The following is a 27917-nucleotide window of genomic DNA, read 5'->3' as shown; positions in this document are numbered from 1 at the left end:
TCTTATGGCTCTGTCAGTAATCTTTAATTTTCAACAGACACAAAAGACAAATTTCCTTTATATAAAAATCCCCATAACATGAACATTAAATGAAAGAAACCGGTATTCAAGGCACCATCAGTAGCCTATATTTTCTATTTTAGCAAAGTGGGCTAAATTTACTTAAAAGAAAAAAACAATAATAGCAATTTTCTATCATCCACTCAACTGAAATATTTTTAAAATATAATTGGATTGAAATACAATAAAATAAAGTGCAAAAATCTATTAATCAAAAACAACACTTTGTTTAAGGAGAAGTAACATGCAGTGAAAACAAATATTAAACTTTAACTTTTAAACTTGAACTGAGTAAAAACTCTAAATATGTGATTGCACAGTAATGTTCACTTGTTTGAGGTTGAGGGTGATACTTGGTGGTGTCCCATCTTTTCCACAAGTTCATCAATGTTCGGGGTAAGGCTCTGAGCTGAGGAAATCCTCAGAATTGAGTGGAGGTGTTCAGCAGTAAGTCGACTTCTGTGTGATGTTTTGTTCAAGTTCATCAAAGAAAACAGTTGTTCACACAGGTATGTGCTGCCAAACATAGACAACGTTTGAGCAGCCTGGATGCGCAGCTGGGGCATTGTGTCGGGAGGAAACGGGCGAACTCCGCAGCACCCACTGCCGCATATTTTGCCCTCAGTGCATCATTGCATTGGAGGTCAATCAACTCCATTTGGAGGTTTGGTGGTGAGCTTTCCACGTCAACAGCAAATGGGTTACCGAGCAGTTCCAACCTGCTTTTTTGTGCTTCAAAGTCAGCAAATCGGCGTCGAAAGTCAGCGGCAAGCATACCTATTTTATCAGCCAACTGTGCGCTCGGGAACGCACTGGTAGAGAGCTTCTCTTTCATGGTCTGGCAGCTGGGAAAGTGGCTCAAATTTTCTTTCCGCATCTGCGTCTCCCACAGAGTCAGTTTGGTTTTAAATGCCTTCACTGTACTGTACATATCAGAGATGACACGATCCCGACCCTGCAGCTGCAAGTTCATTGCATTCAGATGACTCGTAATGTCACACAGAAAAGCCATTTCACACAGAAACATTTCGTCTCGGAGTTGTGTTGTGTCTTTCCCTTTGCTGTCCAAGAACAGACAAATCTCCTCACGAAGCTCGAAACATCTTTGAAGCACCTTTCCCTGGCTTAGCCATCGCACCTCTGTGTGATAAGGCAAATCACCATGCTCCGTTTCTAACTCCGTCAGAAATGCCTTGAACTGGCGGTGATTCAAACCTTTGGCTCTGATAAAGTTAACTGTGCGCGTGATGATGCTCATTACATGCTCCATTTTCAAGGCTTTACCGCACAACGCTTCCTGGTGTATGATACAATGATAAGCTGTCAGCTCACCTGTCGCGTTTTCCTCTTGCATCTTTTCCCGTATCTTCGCCACCAGTCCGCTCCTGTGTCCACACATCGCAGGTGCTCCGTCGGTTGTCAAACCCACGAGTTTTTCCCAAGGCAGCTCCATCTCATTTACACATCTTGACACCTCTTCATACAAATCATGCCCCGTAGTTGTGCCATGCATAGGACGTAAAGCCAAAAACTCCTCTGTCACGCTTAGGCTGGAGTCCACTCCGCGGATGAAAATTGACAACTGGGCAATGTCAGAAATGTCGGTGCTCTCATCCACAGCCAAGGAATATGCAATGAAATCTTTTCCCTTTTTCACAAGCTGCTCTTTTAGATTGATGGACAACTGGTCTACTCTCTCGGCAATGGTGTTTCTGCTCAGACTCACATTTAAAAAGAGTTGCCTTTTTCTGGGCAAACTTCGTCACAAACTTTAATCATGCAGTTTTTGATGAAATCCCCCTCCGTAAATGGCCGGGCTGATTTAGCGATCTCTTCTGCCAAAATAAAACTGGCCTTGACAGCAGCCTGGCCTTGTGATTTGGCTTTTTTGAACAGAGCCTGTCGAGATTTGAGGCCTCGTTTTAATTCCTCTGCCTTTTGTAGCCTTTGTTCCATGTCCATATTCTTGTTGTTGTCCGCGTGTTTCGTTTCATAATGTCGTCTCAGATTATACTCTTTCAGTACCGCCACACTTTCTCCACACAGAAGACACACAGGTTTTCCAGCTACCTCCGTGAACAAATACTCCGACTCCCACCTTGTTTGAAACCCCGGTTCTCAGTGTCCACCTTCCGTTTTGCCATTTTTGATGGGTATCTGAAAGTTAATTTTACTGTGATGCTGACAACTGCTGTGCCAATAAATATTGAAATGAAGCAGCCTACTGCTCGGTGCGTCACCGTTGCATTGTGGGAAATGTAGTATTGGTGCGTGTAAAAGATCTGCGGGCTGCCGGCTTGCTGCGGTCTGCGGGCCGGTTCTAATAATAAATCAAGATCATCCCAGGGGCCGTAAAAAACCTTCTCGCGGGCCGGATGTGGCCCGCGGGCCTTGACTCTGACATATGTGCTCTAGAACAACGTTGACGCTGTATTTTGGCTGCTTAGTCTGTTGCACGTAGATTGACGAGGAGTTTAGTAAAAAAATTAAAAGTTACAATTTTGCGACACTCATCCAAAAGGCCCAGACAGACAGGGACGTCTTACCTTATTTATGACCCGGTTGCCACCGAAGCGGGTGACAAACTCGGCTGGCGAGGCCACAGTGAAGTCTCTCTGCAGCTCCATTTTCCGGATCTCGCGAACCTTCTTCACCAGGTGTGGGTGAGACATGCTAGGCCTGGAGAAAAACAGACGAGTTGTTGGCGAAGACCACAAATGTGTCAATGCCTCTCCTTTTTTGTCAACATTTCGTGTTGTAACCTACACTTTCATTTTGGATCCTAGTACCAACTCAAGCGAAACATCAAGCAACCGCTCATTTCTGTGACGTGACAAAACGATAATGTAAAGTATGTCCCGGTAAAATTGGACATAGGACTACTCGAAGAACATTCCCGTCCAGCGCTAGCAAGTTACAATATGCTATAGGCTACTTTAATATCCCCAAGTGGAAAACCATTACCGAACTCAGTGACAAAACCCATAACAAGGAGGAAACAGCAGCATCGGTAATCGATGGACCATTACAGCAGTCAATTGCGGACTCTTCAGCGGGTAGCAGCTGTGCTGTTGTTTCTCAGGTCACAAGTAAGTGCCTTACCTTCTCTGTAAAAATCTTGTCAGCTAGGGCAGGGACGACACCAGTAAAGCAATAGTTTTTTCCATGGCAAAAATGAGAACGCAAAGCAAACTCTTTCGTCTTTTAAAAACCTGCTGTATGTAAAATAGTGTGCAACAACAGCTTGGAAAATAAATACACGTGACTCTGGATGACAACAAATGTTTGTTTGCAACATTAGGGCTAATTTTCCTAAAGAAGTTAAATACGCTTCGTTTTATTTCCTTGCCGCAATACCAACGAGTATCACGATACTGGTATCGTCCCGAACCTATCGTCAGCCATATCCTACGCAAGGTATTCAGTCTACCGTGACAAATGTTTAAACTCTGCTACGATCTGACAGTTGTCAACACAACGCATTGCTAATCCTCTCTTAGCTACCTACAGAGGTGTCTCAAAGATAGTGTGGCTCTGGTAATTCAATTCCTGCACACTGCAAGTACGCACGCATAAACAAGACTTCCCAGGCCACAGAGCCAAGCAAAGGTTAACGTGTTATCAGCAAAAAGGACTTGTGTAACTAGGCTATCATTAGCAGAGAATTGTACCATCTCTCCATCGTGCCAAACCACCAATAATATCCACATGAACCAAGTTCACATGAAAAAGATAATGGAAACAATGACAACTTAGTGAGAATTAACCTGGAAATGGATTTCAAATTCTCAGTTTAACATGATCACTTAAATTAGTAGCCAGACTCATTCATAAGTTCACGACAGAGAAAGAGCCAACACTCACCTCTATAGCCTACCAGGGAAGGGAGTAAGAGGAAGTCTGGCACTTCCACTGAACAGTCCATTTGATAAAGCATAAAGAGTGCTTAGGGAGGAATTTCATGTCGTTATTCCCCATTCCAGTGAAGTAGGTTAAAGTGAGTATACATTACATGTGTTCCCTCTTATATGTCAATGTTGTAACCTACAGTATTTCATTTTGTAACCTAGTACCTACTCAAGCGAAACATCAAGCAACTGGCACTCACAGATGTCTGTGTTGTGACAAATCTACGCATGTAAAGTAGGACATAAGACTACTAGAAGAACATTTCTGTCCAGCGCTAACAAGTTACAATATGCTATAACCTACTTTACTGTCCCAAGGGGAAAGCCCATCATCAGACTTTGCGACAAAACCCATAACAAGGAGAAGGAAACAGCGGCGACATTGTTAAAAATCGATGGACCATTGCAGCAGTCAGAAAAAAATGTAGTCTCTAGGTAGGGTAGCGGCAGCTGTGCCGTTGTTGCTCAGGTCACAAGTTCCTTACCTTCTCTGTAAGCCAAAGATCTCGTCAGCCATATTTTACACAGGGTGCTCAGCCTACCTAGACAGACGAATGTTCCAACTCTGCTACAATCAGACAAGATGTCAATAAAACAAAGTACTAATCCTCTCTGTTACAGTCAGGGAGGTGCGTCAGAGATAGTGTGGCTCTGGTAGTCACAGCACGTATAAACAAGACTTCCCAGACCACAGAGCCAATTAAGAGTTCACGTGTAAATCAGCAAAAATGCATAGTCTAATTACACACGCAAGCCCTGGTAATTTTACAATCTCTCCATTGTGCCAAACCACCAGTAATATTAATATGAACCAAGTTCATATGCAAAAGATATGATACAATAACAGGGTTCAACATGATCACGTGGTGTCTTAATAATTAGCCAGACTCCTTCAGAAACTCTGGCCACTTCATTGAAAGCTGACATGCGACATAAAACAATGTACCAGGGAAGGGTTAAGAGGAAGCCTGCCACTCACTTCCACCATTCCAGTGAAGTTGATTCTAGTGGCTATAAATCATGACGATTCAATTATGGATCACTGAGGAAAACAATGTCAAGACCAGAAAGAAATTTGTACTCAGCAGTCTCCTCAATCCATATACAAATGAGAGTTGAAGCTATAGCTAGGCCTAGGGAAATCAAATATTAGGGACAGTTCACCCAAATTACAAAATGTTTAACATTTAAAACATGTAGGCTAAATGTTTTCAAATGTCCTACACAAATTATCTTAAAAGTAACTTCATTGAGATACACAAATCAGACACTTTGGGATGATTTGGACTTTGTCCAGTGTGTCTTCGCTACAATTCCAGGTCATTGAGAAGGTGGAAGTGTGACCAAGAGGAGGAGACAACTGTAAACTCTGCCATAGATAACTCTTCTTGGTTCATACTTTAGGCACCCTACAACCGTTAGGACTTGAGGATTTTGACGAGGGTCATGTTGTAATTCCGATCATCTTAGCTTCACACACACTGCCTCCCTGGTATTAGGGTGTCCTGTATTCATGACAGCCCTAGTGGCCTGATACTTAAACCCAGAAGTATGGGGCCGGTAGGCATTTTTCTGCTTTGTTGTCCTCTCTGAATGTATGGGTTCCTTATACAAACACCACATTCCCTGCGTACATGTGTTTTGTTCGAGTAGAAATACATCCATAACGTTCCGTTCTATCCTGTATTTCTATCTATTGGCCATTTTGGGTATTTTATATTACCACAGGTGTCTGCAATTACCTCTGGCTCACTGCGTGGCTTAGTCTGTCCCACTGTTTGTGGAGATATCCTCTGAAGGTTTGATCGAAAGCTCAACTAGAATGAATTGCTGTTACTCCGGATGATTTTGGACAAATTTAAAACATGCTATTTCAGCCCTCAGGCAACCAGCCTAGCCAAACTTTTGAAAGACATTACATGTGCCTAAATAACAAGTGCGCGTGCAGTGTAAGTCACAATCCTGGCATGGCCAATGAGTAAAATGTTGACAAACATCACTAATGACACGGGGTAGTGTTCACTGGGCGCAACAGCTCATTCTTCCTCCATCCAATCTAAAATGATCCGGAGGATGGAAAAGTTTGGCATCGCAATTCCATTGCTTGGCTTGCCAATGTTCTATTTCAGTAAGGGCTGAAACGGGGGGGGGGGGGTATTCAGTGAGACAATAGCACTGTAGGATTGCAGGAATTAAAGCCAGAAGTCAAAAGAGATACAGTACTTTGGGGTTTCATATTCCTGTGATGAAAGTGCAATTGTCAAGCTCCAGACATTGTTCGGCTAGTTTTGCAGTCTTTCAACTCATCAGAGCCGACATCTGACTGATAATGGACACGATAAGAGTGACGCTGAGACTTTTCACTTTAAAATATGCCAAGCAAAAACTTGATGGCAACAAACCATACACCTATTTGCAGAAGGCTTCTTGTAACAATTGACACAGAACATTTGACTAACAGGTAACAGAATGACAGTAAAATCTCTCACAGTTTATGAGACCAGGGCAGCAGGTAGCCTTGAAGTTAGAGCCGACAAGGTAAAAAAAATCTACTTTTTTTGACCTTAAGCAGGGCACTTGACCCTGATTGCTCCAGGGTCGCTGTCAATGGCTGATGCCTGCCATGACCCCACTCTCCGAGGGTGTCTCAGGAGGAGTTAGGAAACAGGACAAGAATTAAGATTCAAAGATGTCTGCAATGGGGGGGGGGGGTATTCAACAATGGGAAACATTTACTTTGTCCACTGTTCCGCAAAAATAGTTCCCTTCCTCCATTTGGGCTTTTTAGATGTGGTCACCCCAATTCCACCGGTGAAAACATTGCTACTGCAGCATGTTGAAGCTTGGGGTGCCAAACTCATTCCATGGAGGGCCTAGTGTCTTTTTTTCTTTTCAATTAAGACAACCAGGTGAGGGGAGATCCATACTGAAACCAGGTGAAGCTTCCATCTCCCTCCATGGCAGATTGTTTCTGATATGTGAATAGCAGAGTTCAAATCTGAGACCAAAACAATAAGACCTTCACCAATCCCTTCCTCTCAGCTGATCCACAACCTCCCCTCTCCAGTCACACAGGCAGAGCAAAACATTCTTCACCCACAGACTCACATGGAACGGGAACAGAGCACCGCAGTGTTTGTCTGTTTAGACGCGTTTGACAGTCTTGTCTGATCTCTCTCTCACACACACACACACACACACACACACACACACACACACACACACACACACACACACACACACACACACACACACACACACACACACACACACACACACACACACACACACACACACACACGGTGCATCAATTATCATTAAAGTTAAATACAAGTTGTCCCTTCACAAACCACCAAACTAAAGCTTATCATAACCTTCATGCACATTGTAAACAAAAACCTGAAGGTTAATCCTTTCATGTAGCAATTTTGCAAACTGACTGAAATTGCCAAAACATTGTGTAAGCCTACACAGTAGCATGATGTCAGTCAGTGCTATTCATAGGCCTATGCTACTTCTTAATATTAGGAAAAACAAAAGGCTTATTTACAAAAAAAACACAAGTTCTCAGTAAGTTCTTACCTTTCTCCTCTTTCAGCTTCACCTCCATGGTAATTCCTGCACAAGAGGCTCAAGTCTACAAACAAGTGTTTAGTACTTGGCTCAGAGTGGACTGGGGCGGTCAAAGAAGTAGACTTAGATAAGCTTAGCTGACCAACTACCCCAGATATCCATCACGATATCACCAAAAAAGATAAACAATAGCTCCTCGTGGGCTATACCTTAAGGCCACGTACAGCAAGTCAAATGTATTTGCAGAGACCTTTCAAGGGCGGGATTAAGGTTTGTCTAGCTACCATACAATACGTTGTCGTGTGGCCCTTGGGACTTGGACCCAGGTTCTCAAGGTCAGTCAAGAGACATGTTCCATTAATAGTGCAGAGACGTGAGGCATGCGACAATAATACAGTTCACTGTCAGCGGCATGCTGTGGTCAGGTGATCACAGGCAGGCTGGTTGTTTGGAGACGGAACACAAGGCAGCAATCATACCACAATGTGGTTGGCAAAGTTCCACTCAGGCCTGGCCAACACTTGGTCTCGCCTGTTGGGCAACAACGCACTCTACTGTCAGTGAGAGGCTACTGCACTGACAGGTACCCTCACCTCACTAGTCAATGAGATACAAGCTAATTTGCTCAATGGTCCATGTATTTCTTCATACTGGGTTACTGGAGCAGGCACTTGCATTCACCACCAACACATTCTGAACAAAATACATTTCAGATGTCACCCGACTAGAGAAATTGAGGATGTCTAAACCGGTTCTCAATTATGAAAACAAAGTTAACTTGAACTAAGGGGCAAAACAACATTGCATTGGCCTACCTCATGCCAGGGGAGGTGGTGGTTAACGTTACTGATTGAACTTGCTGTGGGGGGGAGAAGGCGGTTGAGGTTGCTGATGCAGTTTGCCGTACAGTGGAGGCGGTGGCCTCAGAGGAACTCGAACCTGTAGGGGGTTTCATGGTCAAAGGCAGCTCGTCATCTGATGAATTATCCTCCGATGCCCCCAGGATGAACTTGAGACAGGCTCGTCGAACCTCGGGGCCTGAGCTGAGCTTGGGCCTGGTCGTTCTACTGGGAGGCTGAGGAACGACGAAGGGAGATGGTTGGGTCTGTGTGTACTGCTCTGTCATCCGCTCTGAAGAGGCCTGAGGAGGCTGGGAACCCCCTGCCCTGGGTATCATGGGTCCCTCAGAGATGTCAATGTGGGTTTGGGGACCGTTGGCCCCACTGTCTGAGGTAGATGATGCAAGAACCATTGGTGTGGAGTGTTCAACAGGAGCAGGGGTGTGTACAGCTGCGGTGGGTCCATCAGCCGCTTGCATCTCCTCTTGTGCTGCAGCTGCAGGGCTTCCACACCCAGTCGGAGTTTCCCCACCTTGGTCCAGCATCATCTTGTCCTTAATCCTCCAGAGTAGCCACAATACGAGCAGAAATCCCGAGAGTAGAAGTGGGAGCATTCACAGACATCCTCTTGAAACTGCAAATCCATGAAAAGAGAGAATTAACCTAAGTATGATTCCAATCCAAATGTTGTCACTGTACCAACAAGGAAATTAATATTGATTCAAAATGAATGTGACTGCCTCAGATGTAAGGAATTCTATCAAGTGAACAATAATTGTTAGTAGAGGTCGATAATTAGGGCAAGATTTCAAGTTTTCATAACAATCGGAAATCTGTATTTTTGGGCGCTGATTTGCCGATAATATATATATATATATAATTACACCTTTATCTAATCTTTTCAACTAGACAAGTCAGTTAAGAACACATTCTTATTTTCAATGACGGCCTAGGAATGGTGGGTTAACTGCCTCATTCAAGGGCAGAACGACAGATTTTCACCTCGTCAGCTCAGGGGATTCAATCTTGCAACCTTACAGTTAACTAGTCCAACACAATAATGACCTGCCTCTCGTTGCACTCCACAAGGAGACTGCCTGTTACGCAAATGCAGTAAGCTAAGGTATGTTGCTAGCTAGCATTAAACTTATCTTATAAAAACAATCAATCATAATCACTAGTTAACTACACATGGTTGATGATATTACTAGATATTATCTAGCGTGTCCTGTGTTGCATATAATCTGACTAAGCATACAAGTATCTAAGTATCTGACTGACCGGTGGTAGGCAGAAACAGGTGCGTAAGCATTCATTCAAACAGCACTTTCAGGCATTTTGCCAGCAGCTCCTCGTTGTGCGTCAAGCACTGCGCTGTTTATGAATTCAAGCCTATCAACTCCCGAGAGGAGGCTGGCGTAACCGAAGTGAAATGGCTAGCTAGTTAGCGTGCGCTAATAGCATTTCAAACGTCACTCGCTCTGAGCCTTGGGGTGGTTGTTTCCCTTGCTCTGCATGGGTAACGCTGCTTCGAGGGTGGCTGTTGTCGTTGTGTTGCTGGTTCGTGTCCAGGGAGGAGCGAGGAGAGGTACGGAAGCTATACTGTTACACTGGCAATACTAAAGTGCCTATAAGAACATCCAATAGTCAAAGGTTAATGAAATACAAATGGTATGGAGGGAAATAGGTCCTATAATTCCTATAATAACTACAACCTAAAACTTCTTACCTGGGAATATTGAAGACTCATGTTAAAAGCTTTCATATGTTCTCATGTTCTGAACAAGGAACTGAAACGGTAGCTTTCTTACATAGCACATATTGCAATTTTACTTTTTTCTCCAGCACTTTTGTTTTTGCATTATTTAAACCAAATTGAACATGTTTCATTATTTACTTGAAGCTAAATTGATTTTATTGATGTATTAAATATTAAGTTAAAATAAGTGTTAATTCAGTATTGTTGTAATTGTCATTATTACAACTAAATATATTTTTTTATGTTGTATTTTTTTTAAATCAGCCGATTTAATCGGGATCGGCATTGAAAAATCATATTCGGTCGACCTCTAGTTGGAACACTGCTGCAGGGACTTGCTTCCATTCAGCCACAAGAGCATCAGTGAGGTTGGGCGTTTACGCCTGGCTCGCAATTGGCGTTCCAATTCATCCCAAAGGTGCTCGATGGGGTTGAGGTCAGGGCTCTGTGCAGGCCAGTCAAGCGCTTCCACACAGATCTCGACAAACCATTTCTGTATGGACCTCGCTTTGTGCATAGGGGCATTGTCATGCTGAAACAGGAAAGGGCCTTCCCTGAACTGTTGCTACAAAGTTGGAAGCACAGAATTGTAATTGTATGCTGTAGGGTTAACATTTCCCTTCACTGGAACTAAGGGGCATAGCTGAACCATGAAAAACAGCCCCAGACCATTATTCTGCTGCTCGGCCATGGAAACCCATTTCCTGAAGCTCCCGACGAACAGTTATTGTGCTGACCTTGCTTCCAGAGGCAGTATGGAACAAGCCTGTTACAACGGAGGAGACCATTTTTACAGGCTACTCGTTTCAGCACCCGGTGGTCCCGTTCTGTGAGCTTGTGTGGCCTATCACTTCATGTCTGAGCCATTGTTGCTCCTATACCTTTCCACTTCACAATAAGAGCAGTTACAGTTGACCAGGGCAGCTTTATCAGGGCAGAACTTATACGAACTGACTTGTTGGAAAGGTGGCATCCTACGACCGTGCCACATAGAAAGTCGCTGAGCTCTTCAGTAAGGCCATTCTACGGGCAATGTTTGTCTATGGAGATTCCATTACTGTCTGCTCGATTTTATACACCTGTCAGCAACGGGTATGTCTGAAATAGCCAAATCCACTAATTTCAAGGGGTGTGCACATAGTGTACCTAGTAGTGTACCTTGTAGAAAATCAGATATACAATCTGAATAGATTAGCCTTTCTCTCAATGCTTTACCAACATTATACAGAGAACTGACTATGTGGAGGTTGCCCCAACCACTGATCAAGGGTCAGTTATCTTCTTAGGTCTTTATCCTGCTAATTGTCAAGGTCAGGGAGTAATGTAATATGATCCTAGTTCTGTGGTAAAGGGCAACTTCTACCTCATAATGAAAAGGACAGTCTAAAAGCACTAGACACAAATAGGCGGTAAAAAAACAAGCGGACAAATATGCTGTCTTGACAGTGCACGAGGTAGCCTGTAAATTACTGTATAATGAACCCAAATGGAATCATTTGCAGAAAAACCCTTTTGCAGTGTTTTCGGGGACTAGGCTACATGGTACGGCAGAGCGAGGCAGGCTTTTCCTTCACTACTACCTTGTGACCAGTAAACAACCGGTCTCTGGCAGCTGAAGAGAGAGAACCAAGTGGGTTTAATTCACGAGTGGGTTTTATTCACACATGAGCACGGCTGACAGCTGTCCTTGTCCCATATGGGGGAAAGGTCAGCTGTGAGGGAATGGAGTGGGGAGGGAGAGGGACAGACAAGTCATGTAAACAACAGTGGTATAGGATGAAGCACAGGACGAAAGGGCCAAATGATACCATGTCACATAAAAATAAAAAGGCATACTCTTCTCTGACAAGTTTGAACTTCGAAGTGAACAGGCTCCTGACTCAATGTTGGAGGGCCATTTATAATATATGCTTTCCTCTGACATGCTTGAGTAGATTGTTATGTGCTCAATGCTCTGCTTTCTAAGTATGCCCATGCAATAGTTTTAGGTTTATCAAACATCAAATAGACTAGGTCAGAAGTGATACTCATCACATCAATATTTCAGATGGGGTAGTCAACAAAAATACTAACGTTAGGTATCTCGGACATTGATTAGAGTAGAGTAGACTATCAATCTCTGGATTTGGTGCAAAAACACTTTCAGGGCCAATTCTACACAATATCACACAAATGTAGATGGATAATCCTGGATCTCAGGCCTAGGCTACATGTCGCATAAAGTTTCAACTCCAATGCTAAAATAGGCAACAATATATAGTAAACATTACTAACCAAACTGGGCATTGACTAGTTGTGTGGAAGCAAGAATAGCAGCGCTAACTAGCTACTCTCTTTACCGCGTTTTTGAAGGCCAACTATTGTCCGATGACTATGGTTAGTTCAGTACTGTAGCTAGTTAACTAATTAGCTGTAGGCTTACCTCTACCGTCCATTGCAGCTTTATTTGGCGTGTTGATGCTAACAATTGTGATGTCGACTAACCACACACGTGCAACAGATTAACCGTTTACCGTTTCGGAACCAAACGGAAGCAAAACAGAGAAACTGGAACGACCGAACGAAACAGGGCGGGACCTACCTGAATTTGTCCAATTGAACCTCTCGTTTTTGTTACAAAACGTTTTTCGGTTTGAGTAAACGGTGTCAAAGAGTACACATCTTACTGTCTATTATTATTATATCTAGCTACATCGCATGCTCACGTTGGCATGATTCGTGTACTCGACAAGAGTATATTTATTTCTAGTGAGTGGGCTAACGTAGGTTCGGGGTCGCGATTGTTGGCATAGTTACTGAGGGGTTTCGATTATCGTTCAGGTCACCGGCCATAGACGGCGACCTGCGGCTCAACATAATCGAATCCGCAACAGCTCGCTATGTGGTGTTGTGCTGCTAAAAATAGTTTTGGTATGTCGCTAAAATAATCCGTTTTTCATTAGTGACTAAATTAAAACCTTGTAGCTATTATGCCAAACAATATTTCCATCAATCAATGATGCAACCTTATTCTAAAGGGGCAGATGTCTGAAGTTGTCTTCATCTAGTATTGCCTGGATGAAATGCATGGATTTTGTGAATTGATTTCGCTACCTGTAAAAAAACAAACAATGGCCCTATTGTGTGAAAATAATTTGCAGGCAGCACGGTTGCGTTCATTACACAAACACGTAATAGAACAAGGAGTGCTGTACTGAACGACCATTTGAAAAGCAGGGAGGGGTTCAGTTGTGGTTTGAAAATGCACCTCTGCCCTTTAAAAAAATACTTAAATCATTGCTCAAGCCAAACCCCAGCACATCCACCGAATGGTGTAAACGTACCTCAAAGTCTGTTCAAGAACGTTTTTGGGGGAAACGTGTCGTCCAGTAACGTAGCAAACGTCCAAGCGAACTGAACGCACCCGAGCTGCTACGTTTCAAAGGGGCGATGAGAGGGAAGGGCTTGCGAAGTACCACCCCAAAGGGCGGGGCATCCACAGAGACATAGCCTTGACCACTCCCAAGACATTCTCGCGGCAAGAGGAGAGAACGCGCCAAATCCTGACTTGCAAAAGAACAACACCGACGTCTGTCAAAGCCTGCTAGGCTAGCTATTTAATGAGAATTTGAACGAGAAAAAGTTTTAGGGTTTCAGTTGGGTGTACGGAGAGAAGTTATTTGCCATATACAAACGTTTGCGAGCAGTTTTATATTTTGTGTTTTCAACACAGTCCAACAGTTTCGCGTGGCAAATAACGACGTTAGCCAACAGTTATCTAGCTAACGTTAGCTGTAGCTTTCACTTGCGAGGTGGATTTGTATATCTCTCACAAACTACTTGTCACTGAATGCAAGTTACCTTTTTTTCGGCCACGTTACCCACAGAATCCCGTCTAAGATGGTTTTACAAAACAGTGGACGGTACAAGTCGGAGAGAGGACAAGGGGGTGACCAGGACCATCAACAGTAAGTCGCTGCATGCAAGTTTCAATTCACATGTCAACAAAACATCTCTGCTTAGCAGGGCTGGGGTTAGCCCAATATTAGACCTCTGATTAATTACTTACTTAAAGAGACAAGATCTAAGGGCATCTATGGCGACAGCGTGCGAGCCTGTACCTTTATACATTGGGGCAAAAAAGTATTTAGTCAGCGACCAATTGTGCAAGTTCTCACAATTAAAAATATGAGAGGCCTGTAATTTTCATCATAGGTACACTTCAACTATGACAGACAAAATGAGGGGAAAAAATCAGAAAATCATATTGTAGGATTTTTAATGAATTTATTTGCAAATTATGGTGGAAAATAAGTATTTGGTCACCTACAAACAAGCACGATTTCTGGCTCTCACAGACCTGTAACTTCTTCAAGAGGCCCCTCTGTCCTCCACTCGTTACCTGTATTAATGGCACCTGTTTGAACTTGTTATCAGTATAAAAGACACCTGTCCACAACCTCACAGTCACACTGCAAACTCCACTATGTCCAAGACCAAAGAGCTGTCAAAGGACACCAGAAACAAAATTGTAGACCTGCACCAGGCTGGGAAGACTGAATCTGCAATAGGTAAGCAGCTTGGTTTGAATAAATCAACTGTGGGAGCAATTATTAGGAAATGAAAGACATACAAGACTACTGATAATCTCCCTCGATCTGGGGCTCCATGCAAGATCTCACCCCATGGGGTCAAAATGATCACAAGAACGGTGAGCAAAAATCCCAGAACCACACAGGGGGACCTAGTGAATGACCTGCAGAGAGCTGGTCAGATGAAACCATAATATAACTTTTTGGTAAAAACTCAATTCGTTGTGTTTGGAGGACAAAGAATGCTGAGTTGCATCCAAAGAACACCGTACCTACTGTGAAGCATAGGGGTGGAAACGTCATGCTTTGGGGCAGTTTTTCTGCAAAGGGACCAGGACGACTGATCCGTGTAAAGAATGAATGGGGCCATGTATCGTGAGATTTTGAGTGAAAACCTCCTTCCATCAGCAAGGGCATTGAAGATGAAACATGGCTGGGTCTTTCAGCATGACAATGATCCCAAACACACCGCCCGGGCAACGAAGGAGTGGCTTCGTAAGAAGCATTTCAAGGTCCTGGAGTGGCCTAGCCAGTCTCCAGATCTCAACCCCATAGAAAATATTTGGAGGGGAGTTGAAAGTCTGTGTTGCCCAGCAACAGCCCCAAGACATCACTGCTCTAGAGGAGATCTGCATGGAGGAATGGGACAAAATACCAGCAACGGTGTGTGAAAACCTTGTGAAGACTTACAGAAAACGTTTGACCTTTGTCATTGCCAACACAGGGTATATAACAAAGTATTGAGATAAACTTTTGTTATTGACCAAATACTTATTTTCCACCATAATTTGCAAATAAATTCATTAAAAATCCTACAATGTGATTTTCTGGAATTTCTTTTTCTCATTTTGTCTGTCATAGTTGAAGTGTACCTATGATGAAAATTATAGACCTCTCATCTTTTTAAGTTGGAGAACTTGCACAATTAGTGGCTGACAATACCTTTTTTGCCCCACTGTATATATAACAACTGGTACCTGATAGCTAGTTTCATGCTGCTAAAGTTACATTCATAAAATTGTAGACGATTCTGACCGGAGAATCACTGAGCAATGTACAATAAACTATTACATCCTTTTTTTAGATGCTAGGCTGGGGTCCAATTGAAATGCTGGTACTCAGTTCATGAATTAAACTTAAATAACTCAAAATTTGGAAAAAAACAAACATTTAATGACTTCTCAAATAACTTAGGAGTAGAAGTTATGTTGAATTAAAATCCCTTCCTGAGTTGACTGCCTTCAATTTGAAGTAACCCCAGCCCTGCTGCGTGGCTAAATGAATAGTTAACTAGTTAGTTAATTACACATACACAAAACAGTCACACTGTTATGTACGGTATGTAGCAGTATTTCTGATGTTATGTATTCTCCTCTGTAGGGATGACCGGTCATCCATGTCGGCTGCTATCCGGCTGGAGCGCAGCCAGTTCACAGACGAGATGGACACCCGCTTTGGGTTTGAGAGGATGAAGGACCCAGGAGAGAAGACTGGCTGGCTCATCAACATGCACCCTGTAGGTCAACCACACAGACCAGAGTGGGCTCTGGAAAGCAGATGATCAGGATGCCCTTAAGTTGGACCTGCTCTCTTTTAGCTTCATGTATTTCATGTGCTATTTTTATGATAGTTTTATTTGTATATATTTGTTTAACCTTTATTTAACTAGGCAAGTCAGTTAAGAACAAATTCTTATTTACACTGACGGCCTATCGGGGAACGTTCTGCCCCTGCCTTGTTCAGGGGCAGAACAACAGATTTGTACCATGTCAGCTCGGGGATTCGATCCACCAACCTTTCGGTTACTGGCCCAACGCTCTAACCACTGCCGCCCCAAATTGGGGATTGCATTGTGGAAGACTCTTTCTTAGGCTGACATAGACAAATAAGGTCACTGTCCTTTATGACACAGTATTTGTAATACAAGTCTGGTTCTTGTGCCGGAATTGAAGAAATGTTTTAGCAAGGTTTGATCATCTCATCTTAATGTGACTATTGTCAATATCTAATCCTCCTGTTGCCATCTCAGACAGAGATTCTGGACGATGACAAACGGATGGTCAGCGCTGTGGACTATTATTTCATCCAGGAAGATGGCAGCAGGTTCAAGGTGAGGATCTGAGCACCTGATATAAACACTAGTGCAAGACTGATCACAATGGCGATGTTCAGCTGCTGCAATCTCATTCTTCTGTTTCACTTTCCTTTTGTTGTAGGTACCCCTCCCCTTTAAGCCCTATTTCTACATAGCCACTAAAAAGGTAAGTCAGGGATGACCAGGTACTCGGTTTTTAAATGAACAGGCTTTATCTCTTCTCATATGAATGACAACGTCGACCACCCGTGTGCCCCATCCAGAACTGTGAGAGAGAAGTCATCTCATTCTTGTCCAAGAAGTTCCAAGGGAAGGTGGCGAAGCTGGAGATGCTCCCTAAGGAGGACCTGGATCTGGTGAGAAACCAAACCATAGCCCATTTAGAAAAAGAAAAGTCACTGAATATTAGACTTATTCAGTCATTGAGCCTGTGATCATTCTTAAAATGTCAAATTGTCTTAACCCTCTTGAGTCTAACACCATGGCTAAACCGGCCCCGCTCGTGCGTTATCATTTTGTCTATCCCCACCAGACGTCATCATGACACGCGTGTTAAGTACCAAAATCAAGTGTGAATCAATTCTATTAATTTCGGGGCAGGTTGAAACACATATGAAAGATTCATGGACATTTAGCTAGCTAGCAGTTGCTACTTAGTTTGTTCTGGATGAACGTCGGGTTGTTATTTTATTTTGCCTGACGTGCATATGGTCCTCTTTTTAGCTGATTCTCTGTAGAATTTTTAACTAGGGGTCATACAAAATCGTGTCTTTCTCTACTCTGACGATTTAGTCCACAGATAAAAAGGGAAACCTAGTTCGTTTTTAGTTAAAACAGTATTGTGATTGGGTCTCTTCTCGTTTGTCTTTCAAGCATCCTCGTGGGTTTGTATCTTTTTGATCTACATTAAGGAGGGGTCTTGCAGCGCGTCGAGCATCTCAAGTAGAACAAAAAAAAGTTACATGTGTTAGTTACCCTGGTCCCAAAAAGCCTATTCATTTTTTCTTTTTTTCTTTTTTTTTTACTGCTCAGTACCAGGCTTACCTTCAGACGAGTCTTGTGAAGGTTGTGGGGTCGTCGTAGAGCAAAAGGGAGAACGCTTTCGTGTTCGTGAATCTTAGCTTTCGATTTTTATTTTGATATTAGTTGGTAGCTCAAACCGCTCAGGCTATTTGTGAGAAGACCTGTTTGGAGTTGGGACGTCGGCAACTTGAGACAAGTCTTGTAAAGTCTGTGGGCGTCGTAGAACAAAACATAAAATGTGTTTGCATTCGTAAGGGTCCAAATAGTTTCTAGCTCAAACTGTTTGGACTTTTCGCCATCCTGCCATCTGACAAACGCAAGGCGCATGTCTACCACACAGGCTAATGGCTAATACCAGCAGATTCAGTCTGTTACACTGCAGCAGGACGTCTCTAGCGTACACACACTTGGTTTTGTATGATAAAACGTGATGACGTCAACAACGTCTACGCCAGCTCAGACATTGACCTCTGGGAGATGGCATCCAGTATTACTGTAGGAGAACCATGTCAACGTGTGTTTTCTCCGTAGCCCAATCACCTGGTGGGACTAAAGAGGATCTACATCAAGCTTTCATTCAACACTGTGGATGACCTCATGAAGGTCAAACGGGAGATCTCGCCGGCGGTGCGCAAGAATCGGGAGAGGGAGAAGTCCAACGATACCTACACCTCCATGTTATCAAGGTACAGTATCTCAGTGACTCGTAGACTGAATGTGTGATTTTGGTAAACATTTTATTTTACAGCCCTATTGCCACTTTTTTTAAAGCAGTATATATGTGAAAATACTTGGTAAAATGTTGTACTTTCTGGTAATCATCTGAAAGTCTTTAAGAGTTAATAACTTTGTGGTAAAAATGGTGTCCTCCTGATATTTGTTACAATATAGTAATTCTTGGGTGTTCGATATGGTGTTCTCGTGTAGTTTCTCGGTTAAAACCTCACAGGCTGTGGAATGAAGTGTTACTGTGATGTGGAGTGCTGTAGTACAGTGTCATCGTGAAATTCGATCTGTTTTTGACGAGCTCTCTGCTCATCAGTGCGTTGGCAGGAGGCAGTGTCTCTGCAGCGGATGAAGATGGCATGTCCAAGAAAACCTCAGACCAGATGGACAACATAGTGGACATGAGAGAGTACGACGTGCCTTACCACGTGCGCCTGTCCATCGACCTTAAGATCCACGTGGTAAGGGCCTTTGACGTTCCTGCTTGGCCAATGGATAGCCCGGGCTCCCAGATCCTTTTTGTGTTATCTCGCCACAATGACCTTTGGAGTTGGCCAGACGGAACAAACCGATCTGGGACCAGGCTAGGCCGTGGGTGCTCTGTGGAATGATGGGCTTTCTCTCCACAGTAATCCCCTATGAAGACTTACCGTTCACATTCTTTGTTTCTTCCCTAGGCTCACTGGTACAACGTTCGCTACAGGGGTAGTGCATACCCTCCAGAGATCATACTGAGAAGCGACCTGGTGGAACGACCAGTAAGAACATGTTTAAGTTTTTGGTTTTTTAACTTATGCCTGATGGCCATCTATCTGATGTTTTAAAATGATTTCCAGTTGTTTGGGATTATCTTTGAGCCATCTAGGTTTTCTTGTTGTTCAGATACACCGGTCTTTCTCTATCTTCATTTTTATCATTTAATTGACCGAACTCACAATCTGACTGACATTCCGAGCAGTGTTTGTAGTCGTGATTTTGTTTCCCTGTTTTTCAGGACCCCGTTGTGCTGGCCTTTGACATAGAGACCACCAAGCTTCCTCTGAAATTCCCTGATGCAGAAACGGACCAAATTATGATGATATCCTACATGATCGATGGACAGGTATGTTGGACCAGCCTGGTCTCAGGATTTGGCAAGACATTCCAAACCGCTATCTTCAGGGATGCAAACTAGTCACCTTTCGTTTAAATTCGCCGGGGAGAGAGAAATGTTGAGCGTTGGCCAACTTATCCGATTAAATAATTTAGTTTATGGTGTGAAAATGAGCTTGTTAATAAAGTATGGCAGCTAAAATTAGCTAGCTAACGTTGCAACATCAGATGAGCTAACATGAGTAACCTAACCAATTCTTTATAGTATTAACTGGTATATGACTCCTTGCCCTTCCTCAAGTTATAACGCAAATACTATAGTTGCTTACTGGACCCTGGCAATCTGTGTGAAATGTTAACTAGCTAACAAACTGAACTAACAGTAATGTTTTCCCTCTACAGTATGTGGTTAATTTTCAGAATGAGAGAATTAGGTCAAAAAATGAGGCATTGCTTGTGGATTCAGGGATCAAGTGTAGCTGGAGCTGGGCCTGGCTTATGCTGGACGACAGTATGGTGAAAGGAACACAACACAATTAACCTTTTTCTCACCTTTTCAATACAGTGGATATAAAGGGGTGTGCACGCATGTAGGCTTGTGCACTTGAACGATGTCTACTATAGTGGCCACTATAATAGAGCAAAAATAGAATGCCTGTTTGTTTCATTCTATTTCTACTTAAGATTTTTTTTTTTTTTCTAAGTGCAGTATTTAGGTGTGTCTGGTCACAAGCGTTCTATTGTAAAGGCTGTCACGGCTAACAGCAATATTAGTGTATTGTTTTTCTTATTTGCAGTAAAGTTGGATTTCTTTTTTTAAATCTGTGAGTTAGGTTCACATGAACCACTTTTTCTTTGACACACAGAGACGGATCATGTAGATCATATTCTTTGTTGTTTAATTGGTTAAAACCTGCATTCCCACCTAGCAGGGATTTTTTTTGCATGTTTCAATCTGGAGCTCTGGATTTCCTGTCTGTTTCCTGTTTGCTTCTTAACTGATGTCTTAACTGTTCATGATTACTGCCAGGGCTACCTGATCACAAACCGAGAGATTGTCTCTGAGGACATTGAGGACTTTGAGTTCACCCCTAAGCCAGAGTACGAGGGACCCTTCACTGTATTCAATGAGCCGGACGAGGTAAGGAGGGGAGCATCAATAACGAAAGACAAGTAAACGCCTACGGGCATACGTAAATACGTACAATATAAAGACCTACATACTTCACGACATGCTGTGTTCTGTGCTTGTAGGCGGGTCTCATTCAGCGATGGTTCGAGCACGTCCAAGAAACCAAGCCCGAAATCTTTGTCACCTACAATGGAGACTTTTTCGATTGGTGAGGCGGTCTGGGGGACCGATCAACTCTTTGATCAACTGAATTTAGTTTGGTTTACTGTGCTCAACTGCCCCCCCCCCCCCCCCCACTTGCCTCATCACTCTCCCCTCATCCTTCTCTCTTTCCCTCTTCCACTTCTCCGCTCCAAAAGGCCCTTTGTGGAGACCAGGGCTGCCCACCACGGCCTGAACATGTACAGAGAGATTGGCTTCCAGAAGGACAACCAGGGCGAGTACAGGGCTAGCCAGGCCATCCACATGGACGCCTTTAGGTAAGGGCCACCATGCATCTTATAACACAGTGCCTCGCTATCTGTGTGGTGTTGTACCTGCACAAATAATGATACGCGCACACTAACACAAACTGTCTAACCCACCTGTGTGTGTGTGTGTGTGTGTGTGTGTGTGTGTGTGTGTGTGTGTGTGTGTGTGTGTGTGTGTGTGTGTGTGTGTGTGTGTGTGTGTGTGTGTGTGTGTGCGCCAGGTGGGTGAAGCGTGACAGCTACCTGCCGGTGGGCAGTCACAACCTGAAGGCAGCGGCCAAGGCCAAGCTGGGCTATGACCCAGTGGAGCTGGACCCGGAGGAGATGTGCCGCATGGCCACAGAGGAGTCACAGGTCAGCTGGTGCATTCTGGGAGACACAAACACAGGCACCGCTTTTAGAAGTGGTGAAATAGGTCCTATCTCAATGTCTTTCTCTGAGTCCTGATATCCGATCTCCTCGGCGCTTTCTCAATCGTGTTGGAGGAGAAGGTCCAAGGTTCCTCCCCTTTTCGAGCCTCTTCTCCAGTGTATTTTGAGAAGGAGGCGTGTAAGAGAGGTTGCAAGGGATAGAGGAAAGGTGAATTGAGAACGAGTTCAAGTTGTGGGTGTAGATGTGATGCAGGTTGGTTGTCTGACTGGTTCTCCCATGGCTGTGTCCCCAGACTCTGGCCACTTACTCTGTGTCGGATGCCGTGGCCACGTATTATCTTTACATGAAGTACGTCCACCCCTTCATCTTTGCTCTTTGCACCATCATCCCTATGGAGCCGGATGAGGTTTGTCTCTATCAGTTTGTCAGTTGAAACATGGACTGTCGGGTGGTGGGATTGGACTATTGCTCACTGGTGTGTGTGGTTGTGTGTGCAGGTGCTGCGTAAGGGTTCGGGGACCCTGTGTGAGGCGCTGCTCATGGTGCAGGCCTACCATGCCAACATTGTCTTCCCCAACAAGCAGGAGCAGGTGTTCAACAAGCTGACAGGCGATGGTCATGTCATGGACTCTGAGACCTACGTGGGGGGTCACGTGGAGGCCCTGGAGTCCGGCGTGTTCCGCAGTGACATCCCCTGCCGCTTCAAAATGGTGTGGCACTACTCGGGGCCCAGTCCGTTATTTGCCTGTGTGGGTATTTAGTTGACGTGTTTTGTTGACACGGTTTTCTTTCTGGTGTGTTGGACAGAATCCGGCGGCATTCGACTTCCTGCTTCAGCGGGTGGAGGAAACTCTGCGTCACGCCATCGAGGAGGAGGAGAAGATTCCCCTGGAGCAAGTCACCAACTTCAACGAGGTTTGATTTGATTTAACGATTTAAAATACAGTACATAAAGAAGCCACGCCAGGCCAACCAATACATGTACCAAAATTGCCGAGGATTATATAGACAAAAAGTTAGACTTGTTTACATTGTGGCCCGCCTATTATCATGCCATCAACCTACATCTCCTTACATTTAAAAACGATGACATCTATAGCGTTACCAACTTCTCTTGATGTACAATCTCGGGCCACAAAACACCATCCACTCTCATTGTCAAAGTAAAAATGTTCCCCCTAAAGAAAGGGGAACATTGGAATTGACCCCCATAGTGTGCGTGTAAATGGGAAATACCTTCTCTCTCTCTTCTGTACTTTCCATGAATCATCATCTGCCCTGTCTGCAGGTGTGTGACGAGATCAAGAAGAAGCTCCTCTCTTTGAAGGAGGTCCCCAACAGGATCGAGTGTCCACTCATCTACCATCTGGACGTGGCGGCCATGTACCCCAACATCATCCTCACCAACCGCCTGCAGGTAAACTACACTGCTGTGTGTATGCGCGCACGTGTCAGCAATGGATGCTCCCTTTTATTGCGTGCATCATTTCGAAGGGCTCGGTCTGGCAACGCTCCAGAAATCAACACTGTTCTGTTCCCTTTCTCTTCCTCAGCCCTCTGCTATGGTTGACGAGGCCACGTGTGCTGCCTGCGATTTCAACAAGCCGGGGGCCAACTGTCAGAGGAAGATGAGTTGGCAATGGAGGGGGGAGATCAGTAAGTTCCTGTAGTGTGTGTGTGTGTGTTGTTAACTTTAAATGACACAACGACAAGGTTCCAGTTTAACAAAGTTTACTATACTATATGAACACACGACATGGTAGCCATTCCACTCCAGGCCTGGTCCATCAACGTCAAGACTCCCTGTGCAGGCGCACTCTTGACTGAGTGATAGCCCCGTAATAACAGAAATATAGGGATACTTAAAACACGAACTTAACATGTGTTGCGGAGGTCAGCTCTTTTTAGACTGGCTTCTGTTTTCTGCTGCTGTACCAGTGTCACCCTAAGCCCTTGCTTTGCTTTAGAGACGGTCTATTTCAGATATGTAACTTGTCACAATGGTATGGCATTGGCTGAAGCTCAATGTTAAATTCATATCTACCTACCATCGTATCAAAGCCAATATGACACCAATGTTGATTGAAAATTAGCAAATCAACTTGATTGGGGGCGGCAGGTAGCCTAGTGGTTAGAGCGTTGGGCCAGCAACTGAAAGGTTGCTAGATCGAATCCTCAAGCTGACAAGGGTAAAAATCTGTTGTTAGCCCACTGTTCCTAGGCCGTCATTGTAAATAAGAATTTGTTCTTAACTGACTTGACACAACAAAACTTTCATCATTAGCTGTCTGGTCGTTACCAAGACCCACATACTGGAATTTTAACACGGTAGTTTTCAGAAAATCAATTTCCACCCACCTAGCTCAAATTCCAGTTGTCGGATTAAAACGAGACTATAGCGTCCGTAAAGTGACCATTTGACATAAAACATGTTGGATCGACTAAATTTGTAGGTGCAATAGTTTCTCACGGGTTGATAATTTATCACTCTCACGTGCCCATTTCTGTCCATTAAGAACCAACGATGTGCTTCCTTTTTGAAGCATTTCCGTCAATGCTAACATATTTTTCATGTCGACCAATTAGATGGCTAGCTAGCCTTACCTAGCTAACATTAGCGTGCGTACCCAAAGTACAGCAGTTAGTCTGTGTAACTAGCTAACACCAGTTATCTGAAAGATGGCTAACAGTTAGCTAACGAACAGGAAGAAATATATTTGGTTATGGAAGGTTTTTACACAAATTACTTAAGCCATTAGCAGCTAGCTGTTTGAGAAGGTTTGAATCCTAAGCAACCTCCATACACATAGTTTGAAGTACAATAGACCAACATAGCTACTGTAACTACTGTAGGTCAAAGCTGTGTGCTGGAAAACCTTGGTAGAACATGGGTGGAGTAGGCATTTTGGTGCTCCATGTGAATTTCTTCTGTTTTTTGGGGGGTGGGGTGCTTCATGCCAAACCGCTTGTCAGAGAGGAAGAAGTGATCTCTCATCTTTGTTGTTGTGAGTGGCAGGGGGAGGGGCTTTGTGTGCGTGCGTGCGAGTAAATGGGAAGAGGTACGCAGCACAGAAGGAGACGAGACCAAAAGGCAACAAGCGGACATAGGCGCTCATAAAAATAAAATAATGATTGAAAGGCATTTGTAATATCGTGCTCAAAATGTTATTTTGATTAATTCAATATATTGCCCTAATTGTAATTGCCTCTTTCTTCCCTTCTCGCTCACCTGCTTGCTCCGCCCTGTCTGCAGTGCCGGCCAGCCGCAGTGAGTTCCACCGCATCCAGCAGCAGCTGGAATCAGAGAAGTTTCCTCCGCTCTTCCCTAACGGCCGGCCGCGGGCCTTCCATGAGCTCAACCTGGAGGAGCAGGCCCGCCACGAGAAGAAACGCCTGGGCGGTGAGCGAGGGAGAAATCATTTTAGATTGGCCCAGAAGTTGTCGGTGAGTTACTGTTGTGCATTTCACTTCATGACATTCGCACGCTGTCTGTTCTGTCCCAGACTACTGCAGGAGAGCCTATAAGAAGGTCCGCCAGACCAAGCTGGAGGAGCGGGTCACCACCATCTGCCAGAGGGAGAACTCCTTCTACGTGGACACTGTGCGAGCCTTCAGAGACCGTCGCTATGAGTTTAAGGGACTGCACAAGGTACTTGCCAAAGAGCTACCATACTTATTTACTCTTCTCCCACTAGAAACTAGCCCCAAAGATGTCATGCATACAACGCACGGTGTGCATTTGACATGGTGAGGAATACCATTTTTACACTCGTGCCAACCCAAACCGTTGTTGTCGCTACATTCTCTTCTTTTTTTTGTCAGCATGATTCCAGGGACTATGCCTGTCCGCAGCATGTTAAGTGTTTCCCTCTCTCCTCTCCGTCCTCTGTGGTACTGCAGGTGTGGAAGAAGAAACTGTCTGCAGCCCAGGAAAGTGGTGACGCTGCCCTCGTGAAGCGCTGTAAGAACATGGAGATCCTCTACGATTCTCTCCAGCTAGCCCACAAGTGCATCCTCAACTCCTTCTATGGCTACGTCATGAGGAAAGGGTAGGTGCAGCGTCCGTCTGCCCCCCCCCCCCCCCAGAGAGGAATATTTACTTTTATCCAGAGAGAGAAAAATGATCTGGGCTGTGTTCAGTTGGTAGAAAATGTTTTTGAAAACTGTTGACAGTGCTGCTGTGTTTGTGTGGTTGCCATGTCTTTCCACTAGGGCCCGCTGGTACTCCATGGAGATGGCTGGCATAGTGTGCTACACCGGAGCCAACATCATCACCCAGGCCAGAGAGCTCGTGGAACAGATCGGGTAACTTAATAATGTTCATCCTCTTACAGAAGGCCTCTCAAATGCTTTCTTTTTTAGCACTCATGTCATAGAGATTTGTCTTTTTAGAGAGACTTGTGTGTAGTGCTGGGTAGCACACGGATCATGGATGAACAGCACTCTGCTTCACCATGGCTGTACATGGCATGGTCACAGGTATTTTTTTGTTACAGTGAATATACCCTGAACAAAAAATATAAACCCAACATGTAAAGTATTGGTCCCATGTTTCATGAGCTGAAATAAAACATCCCAGAAATTGTCCATGTGAACAAAAAGCTTATTTCTCTCAAATTTGTTTACAGTACTCTTAGTGAGAATTTCTCATTTGCCAATGCAATCCATCCACCTGACAGGTGTGGCATATCAAGAGGCCAATTAAACATCTTGATCATTACACAGGTTCACCTTGTTCTGGGAGACAGTAAAAGGCCACTCTAAAATGTGCTGTTTTGTCACTCAACACAATGCCACAGATGTCTCAAGTTTTGAGGGAGCGTGCAATTGGCATGCTGACTGCAGGAATGTCTACCAGAGCTGTTGCCAGAGAATTGAATGTTTAATTTCTCTACTATAAGCCGCCTTCAACATCGTTTTTGAGAATTTGTCAGTACGTTCAACTGGCCTCGCAACCGCAGACCATGTGTGCGGCGTTGTGTGGATGAGCGGATTGCTGATGTCAACGTTGTGAACAGAGTTATCCATGGTGACGGTGTGGTTATGGTATGGGCAGGCGTAAGTTACAGACAACGAACACAATTGCATTTTATCGATGGCAATTTGAATGCACATGAATACCGTGATGAGATCCTGAGGCCCGTTGTCGTGCCATTCATCTGCCACCAACATCACATGTTTCAGCACGATAATGCACAGCCCCATTTCGTGAGGATCTGTGCGCAAATGTCCCAGTTCTTCCATGGCCTGCATACTCACCAGACGTGTCACCCATTGAGAATGTTTCGGAAGGTCTGGATCGACATGTACGAACGCGTGTTCCAGTTCCCGCCAATATCTAGCAACTTCCCACAGCCATTGAAGATGAGTGGGACAACATTCCACAATCAACAGCATGATCAACTCTATGACAAGGAGATGTCACTCTGCATGAAGCAAATGGTGGTCCCACAAGAATACTGACTGGTTTTCTGATCCACGCCCCTACCTTTTTTTAAGGCATCTATGACCAACAGTCTGTATTCCCAGTCTTGTGAAATCCATAGATTAGAGCCTATTGAATTTATTTCAATTGACTGATTTCCTCATATAAACTGTAACTTGGTCAAATCTTTGAAATTGTTGCATGTTGTGTACCAAGCAAAAAGTTAATTTGGTCGAAAAATTGGTTAATGTCATTTTTGCTCCATTAAATACATGCTTAATCATGTGTCCAAGTATCCTGCCTGTATTGTGTTTTGGAGAAAAAGGGGGGTCGTGTTAGCAGTAACTGTATAAAGTTACTGTGAAACCAAGGTAAATTAAAGCAATTGTTCTCAGTTCCAGGCTATGAGCAGTTACTGCCTTTTTGCTTGGTAGGGCAGCATAGTCCCCCCCCAATATATATTTTCTGTTTTCGATGCAAACTCGACCACTTATGTTACTGTGTTTTGTCTGTGGCACTACAGGAGGCCTCTGGAGCTGGACACGGATGGTATCTGGTGCGTCCTGCCCAACACCTTCCCCGAGAACTTTGTGGTGAAGACGAGCAACGAGAAGAAGCCCAAGGTGACCATCTCCTACCCGGGCGCCATGCTCAACATCATGGTGAAGGAAGGCTTCACCAACGACCAGTACCAGGAGCTGGTGGACCCTGCCTCGCTGACCTACGAGACGCGGGCGGAAAACAGCATCTTCTTCGAGGTGGACGGGCCCTACCTGGCCATGATCCTGCCCGCCTCCAAAGAGGAGGGAAAGAAACTGAAGAAAAGGTACATACTGGCTTACTTGCGGGCCCTTCCCAACAATCAGAGAGAG

The 27917-nt window shown here is 44.2% G+C and overlaps 2 protein-coding genes and 1 pseudogene across 11 annotated transcripts in view; 1 reads left to right on the top strand and 2 right to left on the bottom strand.

The window, feature by feature from the left end:
• The window catches only part of LOC124036038 (acetyl-CoA carboxylase 2-like), a 49742-nt gene extending 36187 nt beyond the window's left edge, over positions 1–13555 (bottom strand). For 5 of the 10 annotated variants that reach the window (XM_046350117.1, XM_046350120.1, XM_046350121.1 and 2 more), the window contains exons 1-3: positions 12562–12702; positions 8357–9014; positions 2607–2739 (exon numbers count right to left, since the gene is read on the bottom strand). In XM_046350117.1, the coding sequence (XP_046206073.1) occupies positions 2607–2739; positions 8357–8994 (771 nt within the window). In that variant the 5' untranslated portion in view covers positions 8995–9014; positions 12562–12702. Of the gene's footprint in view, positions 1–2606; positions 2740–3924; positions 4139–4272; positions 4395–4453; positions 4645–7550; positions 7850–8356; positions 9015–12561; positions 12703–13462 lie in introns of those variants that run through there. The other 5 variants (XM_046350118.1, XM_046350126.1, XM_046350124.1 and 2 more) reach the window with 5 other exon arrangements.
• On the bottom strand, positions 387–2204 carry LOC124036040 (annotated as a pseudogene).
• Positions 2895–27917, top strand: part of pole (polymerase (DNA directed), epsilon) — a 38949-nt gene continuing 13926 nt past the window's right edge. Inside the window, exons 1-24 of the mRNA XM_046350128.1 lie at positions 2895–3149; positions 14006–14086; positions 16091–16226; positions 16740–16820; positions 16927–16971; positions 17069–17161; positions 18360–18514; positions 18871–19015; positions 19232–19312; positions 19549–19656; positions 20677–20787; positions 20901–20986; positions 21138–21257; positions 21470–21602; positions 21913–22026; positions 22118–22330; positions 22428–22535; positions 22909–23037; positions 23174–23276; positions 24874–25020; positions 25124–25269; positions 25521–25669; positions 25833–25925; positions 27569–27871. Of these exons, the coding sequence (XP_046206084.1) occupies positions 14019–14086; positions 16091–16226; positions 16740–16820; positions 16927–16971; positions 17069–17161; positions 18360–18514; positions 18871–19015; positions 19232–19312; positions 19549–19656; positions 20677–20787; positions 20901–20986; positions 21138–21257; positions 21470–21602; positions 21913–22026; positions 22118–22330; positions 22428–22535; positions 22909–23037; positions 23174–23276; positions 24874–25020; positions 25124–25269; positions 25521–25669; positions 25833–25925; positions 27569–27871 (2867 nt within the window). The 5' untranslated portion in view covers positions 2895–3149; positions 14006–14018. The remainder of the gene's footprint in view (positions 3150–14005; positions 14087–16090; positions 16227–16739; positions 16821–16926; positions 16972–17068; positions 17162–18359; positions 18515–18870; positions 19016–19231; positions 19313–19548; positions 19657–20676; positions 20788–20900; positions 20987–21137; positions 21258–21469; positions 21603–21912; positions 22027–22117; positions 22331–22427; positions 22536–22908; positions 23038–23173; positions 23277–24873; positions 25021–25123; positions 25270–25520; positions 25670–25832; positions 25926–27568; positions 27872–27917) is intronic.

This window comes from Oncorhynchus gorbuscha, linkage group LG05, assembly GCF_021184085.1.
Source record: "Oncorhynchus gorbuscha isolate QuinsamMale2020 ecotype Even-year linkage group LG05, OgorEven_v1.0, whole genome shotgun sequence".
Classification (NCBI taxonomy): Eukaryota; Metazoa; Chordata; class Actinopteri; order Salmoniformes; family Salmonidae; genus Oncorhynchus; species Oncorhynchus gorbuscha.
The sequence above is the reverse complement of the archived record's forward strand: the minus strand, read 5'-3'. Positions and strand labels throughout refer to the sequence as shown.